Source organism: Cricetulus griseus, chromosome 2, assembly GCF_003668045.3.
Source record: "Cricetulus griseus strain 17A/GY chromosome 2, alternate assembly CriGri-PICRH-1.0, whole genome shotgun sequence".
NCBI lineage: Eukaryota > Metazoa > Chordata > Mammalia > Rodentia > Cricetidae > Cricetulus > Cricetulus griseus.
Window position 1 is genome coordinate 443,641,872 of NC_048595.1, and position 15,135 is coordinate 443,657,006.

The window sequence follows — 15,135 nt, forward strand, 5'->3', positions numbered from 1 at the left end:
ACAAAATCCAAACCAAAATACATTTCTACTAAAAATTACCCAGCACATCCTCAGGTCCTCCAGACAGGCACAAATAAATCAAATGAAATAATGTGTTATATTAAAATTAAAAGCATCTGTTAAATAAAAACACTAAAAAGAGAAAAAGGCAACCCATAGGATTGACAGAAAACAGCAGTAGGACTAATCAACAAATAGACACATATCCACCCAATCTAAACAAAAAAGCTGCTACAAATCAGTAAGAAAAACAAAGACAAATTGGTTTCCTGAATCTCCATCCAGGAACTGAAGAGGCAACTTCCCCACCACCCACATACGGCTGGTTTATCCGTATGAAAGTGATCAGCATCTTTAGTTACACAGGAGACTCGATTCAACCAAAGCAGTAAAGATGGGAAGACCATACAGAATACTGAAGACGACATGTGAGACACACAGCACACTCACACAGCACAGGTCAATCTTACACAGATCATCTGCTACATTCAAGCAGAAGAACTCCAAGTGAAAACCATGCAAACATCAGTACCAAATGAACGAATACCTTGGGTTCGTCTGTCCAATGAAACAGTGTATACCCATGCATACATGGAAATGGAGCAGTTGCCATATCCACCTTGGAAACACTATTGAAAGGGGCCAGACAGAAAAGAGCAAATGTTGTATGACTCCATTTTAATAAACTCATGGAAGACAGGAAAAGTGAAGGGTGACACCCAAGTAGGGACACTGTGGTCACTTCTCTGCCTGCAGAGCAGGTCCAGGTGCTCTCCTTCCTGAGCTGCCATCCAAGCCTCACACCAATATGGAGGCTGGCATCCAGCAAGAGAAAGCTCCACATGGGAACACTTAGGTCTCATGTTTTCCAAAAACAAACTCAACTCCCACCAAGGAAGACCTGTCACAAGCAACCTCATATCCACACGAACAAAGCAAGCACTAAATGCTGGCATGCCTACAGTGAGCGAGCACGCACTTGTGAAGAACACCTGCTGATGCACTTCCGTTTTGAAGCTCAGATTCTTAGTGGACCACAGGGCATGGCCAGGGCTGAGGAACCAACACTGACATACAGTTAATGGATGAAATCAAGACTTTCCTTGGATTTCCTACATTTTCCATGGTTTCCTACTCTGGGACCCCATCCAGGAATCCCACCTTTCCCTAGATGCCTCTTGGTTTTTTGTGCCCTCAGCAGATGGGAGGGGCTGGCAGGTTTGTCTGGATATACCTCTTCCAGGATCCATTGGTTAGGGCTGCTGGGAAGATCATGGCTTGAAGGGCCATCTCATCACACAAACAGGAGTCAGGCCCAGAACAAGCCTATGCTCTCAGGTCTAATTGGCTTTACAGAACAGCTGGTTGTCAGGAGTGGCAGCCAGGGAGTGTGACAAGAACAATCTCTAAAGATGTGGCTATCACCATTGGGCTACACCTGAGATTCTGCCATTTCCCTTCAGCTCTGGGAAGGTGGCACCGGAAGCTCACACCAGCACTAACTAAGCCCTCACGGACACTGAGACTCTTATGCACTGACTCACCCAGGGTAGCTCCAATCACAGAAAACTTTAGCAATACTAATAGGGAGGGATCAGGGCTCCAATAAAATACGGTCCAAACCTGGCAAGCAAGGAAATCGAATGCTTCCTCTTCATTCCATATTGCGGTGATTAGCAGCCACGTCAGACAGCCGCTGCTGGGTTTGACATTCTGTGGCTCTTCCTTTCGTCTGAGCCACCAACTTCCTTCCAAAAATGAGGACAAATTAACAGCACATCCACATATCTGACCAGAGCCAACAGCTCCCAAACAAATGGCAGCAGCAGAGACCGGATGCACCCACAGTGGTCCTGGCTGTGTGTGGCAAGGCTTTCCAGGAACAGAGGAGCAGACAAGACAACTAGCTTCCGCTGAGGTCTGCAGGCCAGGCCCCTGTGGAATACATGCAGTGCCGACTGGACCCAGGCCAGACTGGGGACAAGCTACAAATGAGACTAGCAGCACTAGTCTGTTTCTGCGCATTGCTTCACCTTCAGTAGGGACAAAGAAAAAGAACAGGGGAGAGACTCCCAAGGTAGGCAAGGTCACAAACAAATCCAGGAGGCCCTGTCTGGCAATGGTACAATGCAGGCCACCTGCTGGCCTGGCACTGAGACTGTTCACAGAAGAAGAGACAAGGGTCCAAGAAGGGCATGGTGAAAATGGCTCTAGGCTGGCATGGGCCATGCCTTGTCTCAGACTTAGAAACACAGTATTTCTGATGACTCCCAGTGCATCTCCCCGGCAGCCCAAAGATGCCACACATCCAAAGGTCAATGAACTTCTTCATTACCTCCAAGTTTCCTCTAGCCTGGCAGCATCAGCCTCTGCCCATCACTCTCCTCTACAAACCTTCAATCAGGATCTTGAAAATCCCTTTACTCACCTCAGCAACAGTGTAGTAACCTCTGTGGTTCAGAATGGCACCTACCCAGGACTCACTGATGTAAGACCAAGTCGCTAAATTCACATTTATTCATACTAGCTATTTTAAGTCTACAAGTGGCATCTGATCAAATGTTCTAAGTTCACTACATAAAATAGGACAAATTTAAGTTGTGATATTTTTCTAAGGTGGGTCCCCTGTGTGTACTGCAATGACCTTGGGACTCTTGGGGACTGAGACACAGTTTAGAACCAACAAAAGTCATAGCACTCAATAAGCTCTGACCTCTGCCAATCCGAAGTCTCTGTGAGCCCTCACTCAGGCAGGGGACTCCACAGCATCCATAGGGGCCTAGCATGGGCCCTGAAGCTCCTGCCCAGTGCCGAGATCTATCAGGAGCTCACGTTAGTTTCCCAGGAGCAGAATTTTGTTTTCAGACAGATATAAATAATACTCACTATGAAGGCATTCAGGCAAGCTACTAAGAGAAGGTACCTAAAATTTAACAGTGACTGGTGAAACTATAAAAGGTTTAAAGCTAGAAAATATAGAGCTTGATTTTACAGAAAGCAATGGTGAAGATATCATCATCACAAACAATTTTAAACAGTGCTCAAGCTGAAAGTACTTCCCATGGCATGCCTGTAACCCCAGCATTCCCATGACTGAGGCAGGAGAATCTTGAGCCGTATGATGAATTTCAGGCCAGCCTAAAACAAAGAAACAACAACAAAAATCAACTAAAACAAATACACTAACTCAAATACTTTGAACTGCCTGTCCACTCCTACCAAGCAAAGCCCTCCCACTGTAGGGGTGTCTGGGTGTTAGCTACCCACCTCCTTGTTGCCTGGTAAAGACCTTTGCAAGGAAACACACAGATCATCCACTTGCCTAGCTCTCAACTTCTATCAGTTACACAAGCTTGAAGGAAAATCAAACTATTCCCTCCCTTCAGGACAGCCCCCAGCAAGCCCTGAGACCACCAGGCTCAAAGTCTGTGGCTCAAGGCAGTCACTGGTTGCATTCTCATGCTAATACACGCCAAGCAGTCCATGAACCTGAGTTGCACTGAGTCAGCCATGGCCTGTAAGTGGACATGACCCTCCACCATACCTGATCTTCCCCTCTACCTCAAGATGTTTACAAGATGCTACCCATGACTGGGAAGACAGAAGACAGCCAGATCACTGGAAGACAGAAAGGTGTATGAATAACTGGACTACTTCTAGAGGCTCAAAAGAAAGCCCAGCCTGCCACCTAAAGCCCAGAAGGTGCCTTTCCTGTAGGCTAACCATCACAGGACACTGAAGTTATGGTGAGCACCCCAACAGCCCCCACTCCAGCTCCAGCCATGGTGCTGGGGGATGCACTGCTACCATACAGACTGTGGAGACTACCTGAAGGGTTACACAAATACATTCCCTCAACGGTCTACAGAGGACAGTGACACCTATACCACTTAGAAAAGAAGCACTTTCCTAGATGGGAATATCTTTTGCAGACCCAGGACTCCCAGAGGAAGGCACACCGATGAGGATATCTGTGCCTTGTGGTCCTTGATCCTTGATTGAGTGCCTCCACTCCGAGGCAGGCCCCTTGCTACCTGCCCTGATGCTGCAAGAGGGAGACAAAGGTCACTGAAGATCTGGTTCCCTTCTCAGATACCACATTCAGGCCCTGGCTCACTGCCAATGCCCATGTAAGCTATCCAGGGGACCTTAACCTCCTATTTTCTTCCATCACTAAGGTGATCATCAGGGGCTCAAGTGTCCTACACCCAGCACCAGGCACAGTATGAAGAGAACTCTGCATGGCTCAAGGTTTACACAGAAGCTTCCCAAGGAAAATGCTGGCATTTCCTGCATCCAGTTTCCTGAGGCACTACCTCGGGCTTTCTAAGCACTTCCAACCCCTGGTTTATAAGGAAGACTATGTCTCTTGAGCCCTTTCAATAGAACCAGAACAAAGCACTGGGCCTGGACAGAAGACTCAGTGGTTAAGAGTCATCTTAACTTGGTATTCTTTCAGAGGTTCTGAGTTCCAATCCCAGTACCCATCGGGTGGCGGTGTAACTCCAGTTCCAGGGAATCCAATGCCCTCTTCTGGCCTCTGTGGGCACTGCATGCATGTGATACCTGAACATACATGCAGACAAAACACCCATACACGTGAAATAATCAAAAATCTATTTTTATTGTAATTTTAAAAAAACTGCCACTGACCAGAAAGAGGGATACAGGAGAAGGTGGCCACTTCACTTGACCAGTCATAAAAAGCCTCTGTAGCTGCAAGTAGTAAGGCAATGTGTACGACAGGTCTGCACACTGCATTAGTCTGGGAAGAAGGCATGGGACTGAAGAATCAGTCAGCCCTTGTTATGGAATGGCTCCATTACAAGATGAAAATAAGGAGCATCAAGAATCCTGCATTATGCTGCCGGCTGGATATGGGAGGGAGGGGCTTCCACTAAAAGCAGCATAGCCTGCTCTTAAGACTGCATGCATTAGAAACTGTAACCCCACAGTTTTCTCGGAACACCAATAGTGCCAATAGTGAGGTCTTTTGAGTCAACAAGCCACTGAGAAGCAGGGCTCTAATTAAAGTCCACTTTCTCCAAGAGATTTCCTGGGAGAATACAAGAAGAGCACACCAGCTGTGAGTGCAAACTAATCAAAGTGGAGCCTGTAACTCTTCCAGTGGAAGCTTTAACACCTTCTGTGAAGGTCTAAATGTTGGTGTTCCCCACCCAGTGTAGCAGCATTAAGAAGGCAGGCCACAGGGAAGAGATGAAGTGTGAGGACGACACCCAGAGTTGTACTGAGGGCCCTTCTATAGGGAGGAGCTCCTGGCACCATCACAAAAGAAGGCAGCAGAGTGGGAGCAGGCAAAGGCCAGGGAATCCCTCACCAGACAGAGTCCCAGAATCCTGTTCTTAGCCTTCCAGCCTCCAAAAATTCACCACAAATTTCTGTAGACTTTAAGTCCTATCTCCAAAGGGGTTTATTAAAACAGCAGGAAGGAATGGAGACATGGGGACTAACCAACCAAAATTCAAGGGGCAGTCTTCTAAAAACTTTTGTGAGTTTAGAATGTAAAGGTAGAGGGGCACAGGAGGGAGCTGGGGAAGACCTCAGTCAGGAAAGTCCTTTCTGTACAAGCATGAGGACTTGAGTTCAATCTCCAATACCCATGTAAAAACCTGGGCATAGTGGCATGCATTTGTAATCCCAGCACTGGGGAAATGGAGGCAGAAAGATCCTTGGGGTCCCTGGCCAGCCAGCTTACCCTAATCAGCAAGCCCCAGGTCCCAGTAGAGAACCTGTCTCTAAAAACAAGGTGTGTAGCTCCTGAGGATGACAGCTGAAGCTGACCTCTGGCCTCTACATGCAGACACAAGCACTGTACACACACACACACACACACACACACACACACACACACACACACACACACACACACGAACCCATACACACATGAGCACATAGCTGCCCATCCCAATCTCGGTCATTAGGGGCTGACATGCCTGGACAACAACCAATCCCACCACCTAAAGGGAATACAGAGTCAAAAAGGTCTTGTGAAAATGTCACTGAATACAGAAAACCAATAACCAATGTAATCCTGTTAATGACCACTAAATAAGAACACCAAGATACTTTAACCAATTTCATAGTTCTTTACAAATGCTATCTCTGATGCGATTTGTAAAAGAGATGTAAGTAGCCACAGATTTTATGTTTAAAACACACAAGCATTACCTCTAAGTAAGCCCCATGACTTCTTTTCTAAGTACACAGTAACAGCAGGAGTTAGGAATGGCTGAAGTGCTGAGCAGTGCTTTGTCAGCGATCCTGAGCTGCTCAGAGCCTTGATGAAAGCCAGTGTGGAGCCCATCTTCTCACTTCCTTTGTTTTAATTATTACAGTGCTCCTTGGTGTCCATTTCTTAAATAAGCAGAGAGGTACTGAAGAGAAGCACTAAGTTTCACCCAAATTTCCAAACTAACATGGTTCTCCAGGCATCCACTCAGTTCCTTCTTCAAGTCAGCTTTCCATGACCAGCAAAGAGAGTTCAGAGAAGGTTTGAAACACACCTAATATGCAATAAACACAGTGCAAAACCCAGAAGTCCCAGGATGGTTGAGCTAGGATAGCTGAGACCCATGGCAGTAAGGTCAGAGTCTCTATCTAGACATGGCGAGATCATGGCCACACAAACTACAACAGCACACCCAACTCTCTCTTCCCTCCAGCTGAGGCTTGCCTCTAGCAGGCCAGATAACCCAGGCAGCAGGCAGCAGACTGAACCAGTACAGCTCTTCTGGGGGAACAACTCCAATGTACACAGCTCGTCTGGAAGTTTCTATGATCTGCCTAGCCCTTCTCATGGCAATAATCACTCCATCCTCAAAGTGCCTGTCTGGCCTGGAAGTCCCACACATGTAGAGAGGATGACTAGATGTATCTGGGCCCAAAGCACCCAGAGTTCTGCTGCCCACAGAAAAGCATATGTTGGTCACGGATTCCAGTTCCTGGCTGTCCAACCTCAACCTAGGCAGTTATTCGATGGCAGGCAATACTGGCTTCCTTACCCACACAATGGCACGATGGCTTTCCAGCTCACTTCACAAGGTTATCACGCCACATAAATGTAATAACTAGGAAGCACAATTCAGAACGAACTTGCTATTCATTCTGGTCCCTTAAAAGCACAGCGGTGTTTGACTTGGAGTAAGCAAGTAATCAATGCTGATTTATGATCACTATAAGTTTTAAACACCCACGGTTAAACAGAGCCAGTTCTTCAGTTGGAGCAGTTCTCGGCCTCGCGTAAACCAGCTCTGGAGGCGGCATGCATCTGCACACCTGTCCATGTACAACCTGCCCCCACTGCCGGGCGGTGCAATTATGGCCTTTCTGTTCCAGCACCAAGCTGTGCTCAATGGTTCCTAATGATTCGAGTATTGAGTTTTCTGTGTCAAATACATACCAGGAGTTCATTCTTAAATTTCAATATCATTAATCATCCAACATTCAGCATCTCAGAACTCAGAAATTTGCATTTCTACAATGGGGGCTTTGAAAGAAGGACACAAATGCAAATGCTCCCCAAACTGTGTAAGAATTTTCAGAAAATTGCCAAAACAAACCATCAGCACACCATTGACAGTGAATATTCTGAGCTCTTCCTAGTGACAGAGTATTCGTGATTTTTAAAAGACAAAACACAATTTGAGGATTGAAAAAAAAAAATAGGTTGAAAAATAAGTCCTTATGTCTACATGATTTCCAGAACAAATCTTGACTGATTAAGATCCCAGATAATCACAGCATGGAGAAGCCAGGGTGGTGACAACTTGAGAGCTGCACATGCTACTGGGGTGGCGGCTGGGAAGATGCCAGCAAGATGCGTGTGCTAGGAGCTGGGCAGGAGGCAACAGGATGTACAGGAAGCATTCTGGAAGCCTTTGCTTCAGAAAACAGGCTGAAGCAAACCCAGGATTAACACACTCCCACCCAACTCTGGTCCATTGCCTGAAGCATCTCACATCCTTCTCCAGAGAATCAGATGCATGCACAGAAGAAATGGTCACTTCTCCATGACCCAGGCCAGCTCAGTCTTGCTCCCCACTGTCCAAACCCTCAGAGTAGCTACCTCCAGGTGCCCCCCCCCCCAGATCTGTATGAAGCTGCTCTCTCCGGCTGACCATGCTGCCGAAGGCTATCTCCTTGCCTATACTCCTAAGCCTCCTGCTGGCTAGCTACCCTTAACTGTCTACACACCTGTCCTGCAGACCTACTGATATCTACCATGGTCTATGGTGGTCTCTTACACCAGGCCTCACTCAGTCTGCAACTCACCTGCTACCAGCTGCCCAGAACTCACATCTGGATGCACCAGTCCACAAATTCATTCTCTCGCCTACTGTGCAGTATCCCTGAAACATACATATTGCAGAGCAACATGTAAACGCTACAAAAAAAAAAAAAGCTCCTTTATGATACAAGCTCATTACCATTTAATTTCTTCATTACTATATAATAACCCTGGCAGACAAACTGGTTGAAATAAATAAGACTCAAGACCACACAAGTGAAGGCATGCATCTTCACATGTCTTCAAACAACAACAAACAAAAAAGTAAGGACTACAGCACAGAGATGGAAAGAACCTGAGGATCTCAGCTCAGCTCAGGCCAAGGGCAGAGGGCCTCTTCCTGGAGACCTGGAGAACAACCATAGTCATTACGTTGTGTTGACACATCCTTCAGATCCTTCCATGTGATGGTTCAGACTAACAGAGAATATTATTAAACTATAAAATGGACCAAATTAAAGTACTGGTCATGGATTGCACATGCTTCCCTCAAAGTGCTTAGGGAGAGATAGGAAAACAGGAAGAAGGATCCAGGCTCTGCCTGACTGGCTTCCTATCTGAAGCCATCAACTAAGTCATCACAGATGTCTCCTAGCGGATACCTACTTTCTCTAAGCAGAGACCATCAGCAAGGAAGTTCAACTACACTGGAGACACAGGGTAGTATCAAAAATGAGTGAGTGACCAGGTGACAATGCCTGGGTTTACTGGTAGCCAGCCAGTTACCAATACCTAGGTGCACTTTAACATCAAGAAAGACAAGGACAATTATTGGAAGGGAAATGAACAAGAAATGAATGACTGCTTGTTCTTCCAGCAGACCTCGCGAAATCAGTCCTCACACTGCTATGAACAGGGGACCTGCCTCCCAGTCAGAGGTCTAGAAGCTGAGTTCACCATAGCCTGCCTGGGCATATCCTAACACTGAGGGCTTCAGTGCAGGATGAAAGCAGCAGCACCATTCAGAGCCTCCTTCCACAGAGTCTTCACAAACTGAACCAACCCAAGCCCTTTCCTCAGGCTGCTCACAGCACTGGAAACAGTTATTTAGAGCAATAAATCCCAACAGCTAGGCAGCTTTTACGTCAGAAAGCCAGGGCCTGGCTCTAGCAAAGTCCAGAAAGAACGGCAATAAAATCCTAACACAGGCCTCACCCAGCACCACAGGGAGTTTAAAGGAAAACAGAGGAGAGAGGAGTTATACACAGCAAATAAAAAGGCCACTTCATCACCAGGCCAAAGCCAAGCTGCCCTGCCAATGTGAGAGACAGCCCAAAGGCCACAGGACTCCACCAGGACCTAATGTGCCACCAGCATTGCACCAGGCCACACAGGAGCAGGCAGGAGTGAGCCAGGTAGGCCAGGGCATGGGACCAGAGAGAAGATACCAAAGTCACAGGCAACCTCAAGACAGTGACAAGGACCAGCATGACTATCCTGGTTCCCTAGTTTTGTACCAGCACAGTCAGAAGTTTCCTATTCCAGACAGCAAACTAAAGCTGGGGAGCTCTGTGGAAGAGGCTGTAATTACTCTGTGCAAGGCTTCAGGCTCAATTCCCAATATTAAAACTCCCCAATATTAAACAAAAAAATAAATGAATTAGGTAATTAACTATTAATTCTCTTTCTTCCCAAAATCCACTAAATTCAAAATAAATATAAATAAATTATGGAAAGATTCAGGGTAATGCCTAACAATGAGAAAAGCCCAGAAGGACTTATTCACCTGAAACTACAGGGCTGAGAGGCAAGTATGTGTCACCAGTGAGGACCTATGGCTTAGGCACAGAGCCAGCTCCCTTCTTGGCCATTCAGGGCTGTGATGTGCCATGTGGAAGACACCTGTTATATGACTGCAGAAAACAATCTGCAGACCAGAGGGCTGGAGAGGCAGGAGTCTCAGCCAGCTCCAAGCCCTGAACAAATAGCCCAGCCACAGATATGCAAGCATTCTGAGAAAAAGAATGGTCTCAGCACAAGGCAGCTCTATCTGACCCAGAGGCACACACACCTTGACCCAAGAAGAGCCACTTAGAAGTCCTAGGATAGAGAAACAAGCAAGCAGAGAGGCTGGAGGCGCAGGTCGGTGGTTGAATACTTGCCTGGTGTGCAAGAGACCCCAAATCTGATCCTCAACAGAGGGGGGAGTGGAGGAGAAGGAAAGGAGGAAGGGAGAGAGGGAGGGAGGAAAAGTAAGTGAACAACAGTGGGTAAAATTCCCCACACAAAGGGCAAAGACTCTCTGAGGGAGAAAGCCAGAACCCAGGTGACCCCGTTTATGAGGATAAGGACTGAAGAAGGTGGCTGGGAAAAATCAGAGGTAAGTAGATGGGCAAGATCCATTAACCAAAAGCAGGAGAGCATTTTACAGAACAAAATAAACGCTCAACTCTGGTAAGAGAGCTCATTAATCAAAAGAATAGCCATTAATTTTTAATTAAGCACTGGGGGAAAACACTGAAATATATAGAGAAAAATGATTAATAATGTTAAAAGACTATATCAAAATTACAACCACAATAGAACATTTTACTTTTCTCAGAAACCAAGAAGACAGAATAGAGGCCATCCTGGCTTAAAAACTCAACTGGGTTAATAGATATAGGTAACATTTAGGAAAAAGTACAAATATTCTTGTACTTATGTACAAGAATAGGTCATGCATATGTATGAGAGAATTTGAAACACAGTACTAAGACATACTCACAAACTTCTTTAAACCAACAACATAATAAGAAGAGCACACTTTTCTTCAAATGCCTGGGTAGTGTGTGCAAGATCTGACTGTATCTGTATCAGGTCACATAGTATGTACCCCTTTTAAATAGCAAAGCAAATGTAGTCATTTTCTCCAGCACGCTAGGAGAAATAAAACAGCCTGAATCTGCCCAGTGCCAGAGTGGTGAAAAGTAGGAAACCATGCCTCCTTACACACTGCAATTAGGAAGTTGAGTTAGACAACATTCTGAAGCAATTTCAGTCATCCTAAAGACATTTTAAACCTGCATGTCTGCTGACCCAGCTTCAGCTTTTCAGAAGTTATCCAGGAGACACTTAAAGTACTGTACAGAATATATTCCTAGTAATTATGTGATGTTAACTTGGAGCTATTGTGAACACTGTCATAACCACATAAAGACACAGTCACAAACTGTCATAGAATGTTAGGTTTGTGTGAACACTGACATCAAGGATATTCATAGTACACTAACATGGAAAAACATCTAACACACTAACTCACATCCACCTCACATACAGATGTAGACACACGTATCACTACATGTTCATACACAGAAAAGATACACATCTCCATCTCACTGCAGAGCAAAAAGCATACTTACATACCACTATCTACTGTAGACATTTCAGTCTGTACAGCTTAACTTTTTTCTACAATCACCATAAACCATTTTTTAGATCAATACATGAACAACTTAATCAATAAAACCCTCCTACCTAAATAAAACCTAGAACTTTGCCCTCTGACACTCTTAATCAAAGCCATGATGCCCCAGAGAAGTATGTGTGACCATTCTGCTCCCAGCAGTCCTGGAGCAAAGGGCTTAGACCCTAAGCCTCTACCTCTACCCAATGGAGCAGACTCTAGGGCAGGCTGACAGAGCCTCAAGCATCCATCCTAGCATTTGTCCAGCCTCCTGTGTGTGCCCAGTACAGATACTGGCATCTAAAGCTCTAGAGGTTACACAATACATTAGAAGTAGCCAAAGGCAGCTGAAAGTTTGCAGGTCAGGCAGAGCTCTCTACATTTATCATGGTTCCGGCTTTGCTACCGAGTCCAAGTCCCATACGTATGTGTTAAGGCCTAAGCACGCAGTTTCTAACCCTATTCTGCCCTTCCAGCTCCTTGACCTTAGACTTTGTTCCAACATTTCCAAATGCATCTAGGGCTGTGGAGAATCAGAAAGGCTTGTGAAATGTTTAATACAGCACCAAAGAAAGCAAACTAAGATACTGTACTGGCTGCTGGAACCAAGGCTTCACCCCACCCAGAGTCATCACAGCAGCACTGCCCCTCACTTGCCCAGACAAGAATCTCACTCTGCAAGTTACCTGCTGGTATTTATCCATCACCTACTTAAACACAATTGTTTTTCCTGGCATCAAGGAAACTGCCTGCTACTGGAGCGGGCATGCAAAGCCAGGGCATCCTCTGAATCTCCAGGAGGTCTACACCAGCCCCCTGAACCAAAAGACAAGAAACCCTAGTTACTGAGCACTTGATGATGCTGCAAACCAACAGCAAGTGCCAGAGGAAAGCAGAGCAGGCTGCAGTGGCAGCAGCTACACATCTGTAAAGAGGAACACTAGAAACCAAAGATGCAGGCCTTACCTGGATGGCTTTGGGAGCTCATTGCTAGCAGTGTCAGCGCCTTAAGTTCAAAATGGCTCAAAATGTCCAGGTAAACAGTAGCTCCAACCAGCTCCAAACTTCCACCAGCACATGCAAGTACAAAACCGAGGTGGCTCGGGTCCCAGCTGCGTAAACTTGAAGTCTCACTGGCAGGATCTTGTAAACCAAGTAATCCACAAGAAGAGCAGTTGTCACCTGGCCTTGCAGAGATGAACCTGCATGGTCAGAGAGAAAGGAGTCCTCAGTTGGGATATGAACACTGAATCTGGACAATACCACCTAACTAAGGAAATAGGTTTTCACTCTGTTCTTTGTATATGAACTCAGGAATCGGACAAAGCAATTCACGCCAAACCATTTCTATCAGTGAGGTTTGTCAAAAATCACATGTGAGCAAACACCATCGGTGAGCAAGGTTCCTCATCGCCGCTGCACTGCTGACGCCCAATAGCTATGCAGTGGCTGGGCTGTTACACTCATGACAAAAACCCAGCTGTATCCCTGACCTCCGCCCACCACAAGCCAGTAGCATTAGCCAATTATGACAGCCAAAAATGTCTGGGGGGGGGGGGGCAAAATCAACCTCGGCAAAAAATCTCATCTAGAGATATCAACCACCCTTACAGAAACATCCCCACCGTCAGTCTTTTGGAAGGAAGTAGTATAGAACCTTGCTGCTGATACAGATATATTCCAAGCTACACCATTTTGTGATGTACACAGGGAAAATGCCACTGTCTCACCTTGCCTTTCTACTGATAAGCGGCCATCCAGATTTTCTGCACATAGTTGCTACCATAAAATTTAGTTCGAATTCCGTAAGTTCTCTCTCATGTGCCCATCTTTATAACTACATTTTCCCAGGTTTAGAAGGAATGCATGGCCATGCAGAAAAGCACCTGAAAAGCACTCCCAAGAGGCAGGGGTAGGTAACATCCAAACTCAGACCCTTTGTGCTATACTTCTCTTTCTCAGTCTTTTGCCCATAGGACCCACTGCCCAGAACGCATCCTACTCCCCAGATGCCCTTTCCCAGGTCACTCTACACCACTTGATAAACACTTGGGAGGGTTTGGGAAGACTGCAAGTTTTAGGGCACTGTCAAAAGCCCTGGATTTAACAGATTCTTCCCCAACCAGACTTTTCACAACTCAGTCACTTCAGAGACAAGCCAATGAATGTCAACCCAAGACTACCTGACTGACTCTGGCTCCAGTACCTACTGAGACATCTGTCTGTATCTATCTCTCTCTTTTAGAATGTGATGAATCTTTTTTTTTTTTTAAAGAGTTGTCTCACTATTTAGACCAGGCTGGCTGGTCCTGCCTCTGCCTCTGCCTCTTGAGTGCTAGAATTAAAGGCATCCACTACCATGTCCAGCCTATGTATCCTTTTATTAAGCAAGTCAAGGATTTTCCCCAGCTGCTTGCAACTAATCAGTTCATCATGTCAAGGACAGTCTTCAAATGTGGGCTATTCAAGGTGGTTTCCGGCTTTGCACTATTACCTACACCTATGTAACCCTTATCTTTATGACAACTGATATGCACCCAATAGCACCATGACTTTTATCCATAGGTTCAGAACTTTTACTCCTCTCAGTCAGGACACCACTTCTTTAAAGGGAGGCAGGTGGCACAATCCTGCAAACCCCATTATTCTGGCAACTTTGAAGCCATCTTACACAAAGTCACACACACATCCTGGCTAGGTATAAAAGTCTCAGGCCACACCATCTATCCTGTAATGCTGTTCCCTTGGCACCATGGAATAGCCTAAGGCCAGCTATCCCAGAGTTCTGTCTACATAACCTTTAGGGCTGGGTATTGCTAATGTCATTTTCTTCTGCCTAAATGCTACCATGTCTTTTTCTTTAGTCTGGAAACCGAAAAATACTGTCAGACGGTGTACCGATAAGTGTCTCTTGATTCGTTTTGCTCACAGCAAGACCCTTTGAATACATTTCCATCTTCCTGCTCTGGAAAATGCTCAGTCACCCTTGATTATTTTTATTCAACTCACTCTGGCTTCTTGAGAGATTGTATACTGCTGCTGGACTCTCTCCACAGATCCACCCCTCCTGCCTCAGACGCATCTGCTGTTTATTCTGCACTCCCAGGCGGGGTGGCCTCTCTGGTACATTCTGCACGTGACTGCTGACATCTTCCACAGTATCGGCTTTCTTCATTGTGGTCAGGATGCCATTTAAGTAAACTTTAAACAATGCTCTCCACTACTTCCCTTGCAAACCTTCATTTGGCCTAATTCTCTTTCTGACCACCCCACCCCTTACCCCATGCACCCTCATTTCTTGAGACATGTCTAGCCAATCTTCCAAAAAACTTTCTTCCAAGACAGGAATCATGTTCTGAGGTGTGCTCTTAAATAGTCTGGACACCTTGTTGACAGGCCCCAGATGGGGACTGTGGTTTTTCCTCAAAGAATAGCATCTCAA

General features: G+C 45.9%; 1 protein-coding gene across 15 annotated transcripts in view; it reads right to left on the reverse strand.

Moving 5' to 3' along the window:
- Nucleotides 1–15,135, reverse strand: part of Hdac4 (histone deacetylase 4) — a 255,535-nt gene that overhangs the window by 209,819 nt on the left and 30,581 nt on the right. For 13 of the 15 annotated variants that reach the window (XM_027397619.2, XM_027397617.1, XM_027397621.2 and 10 more), the window contains exon 2: nucleotides 12,660–12,895. In XM_027397619.2, the coding sequence (XP_027253420.1) occupies nucleotides 12,660–12,681 (22 nt within the window). In that variant the 5' untranslated portion in view covers nucleotides 12,682–12,895. Of the gene's footprint in view, nucleotides 1–1,623; nucleotides 3,139–12,659; nucleotides 12,896–14,702; nucleotides 14,948–15,135 lie in introns of those variants that run through there. The other 2 variants (XM_035441144.1, XM_027397618.2) reach the window with 2 other exon arrangements.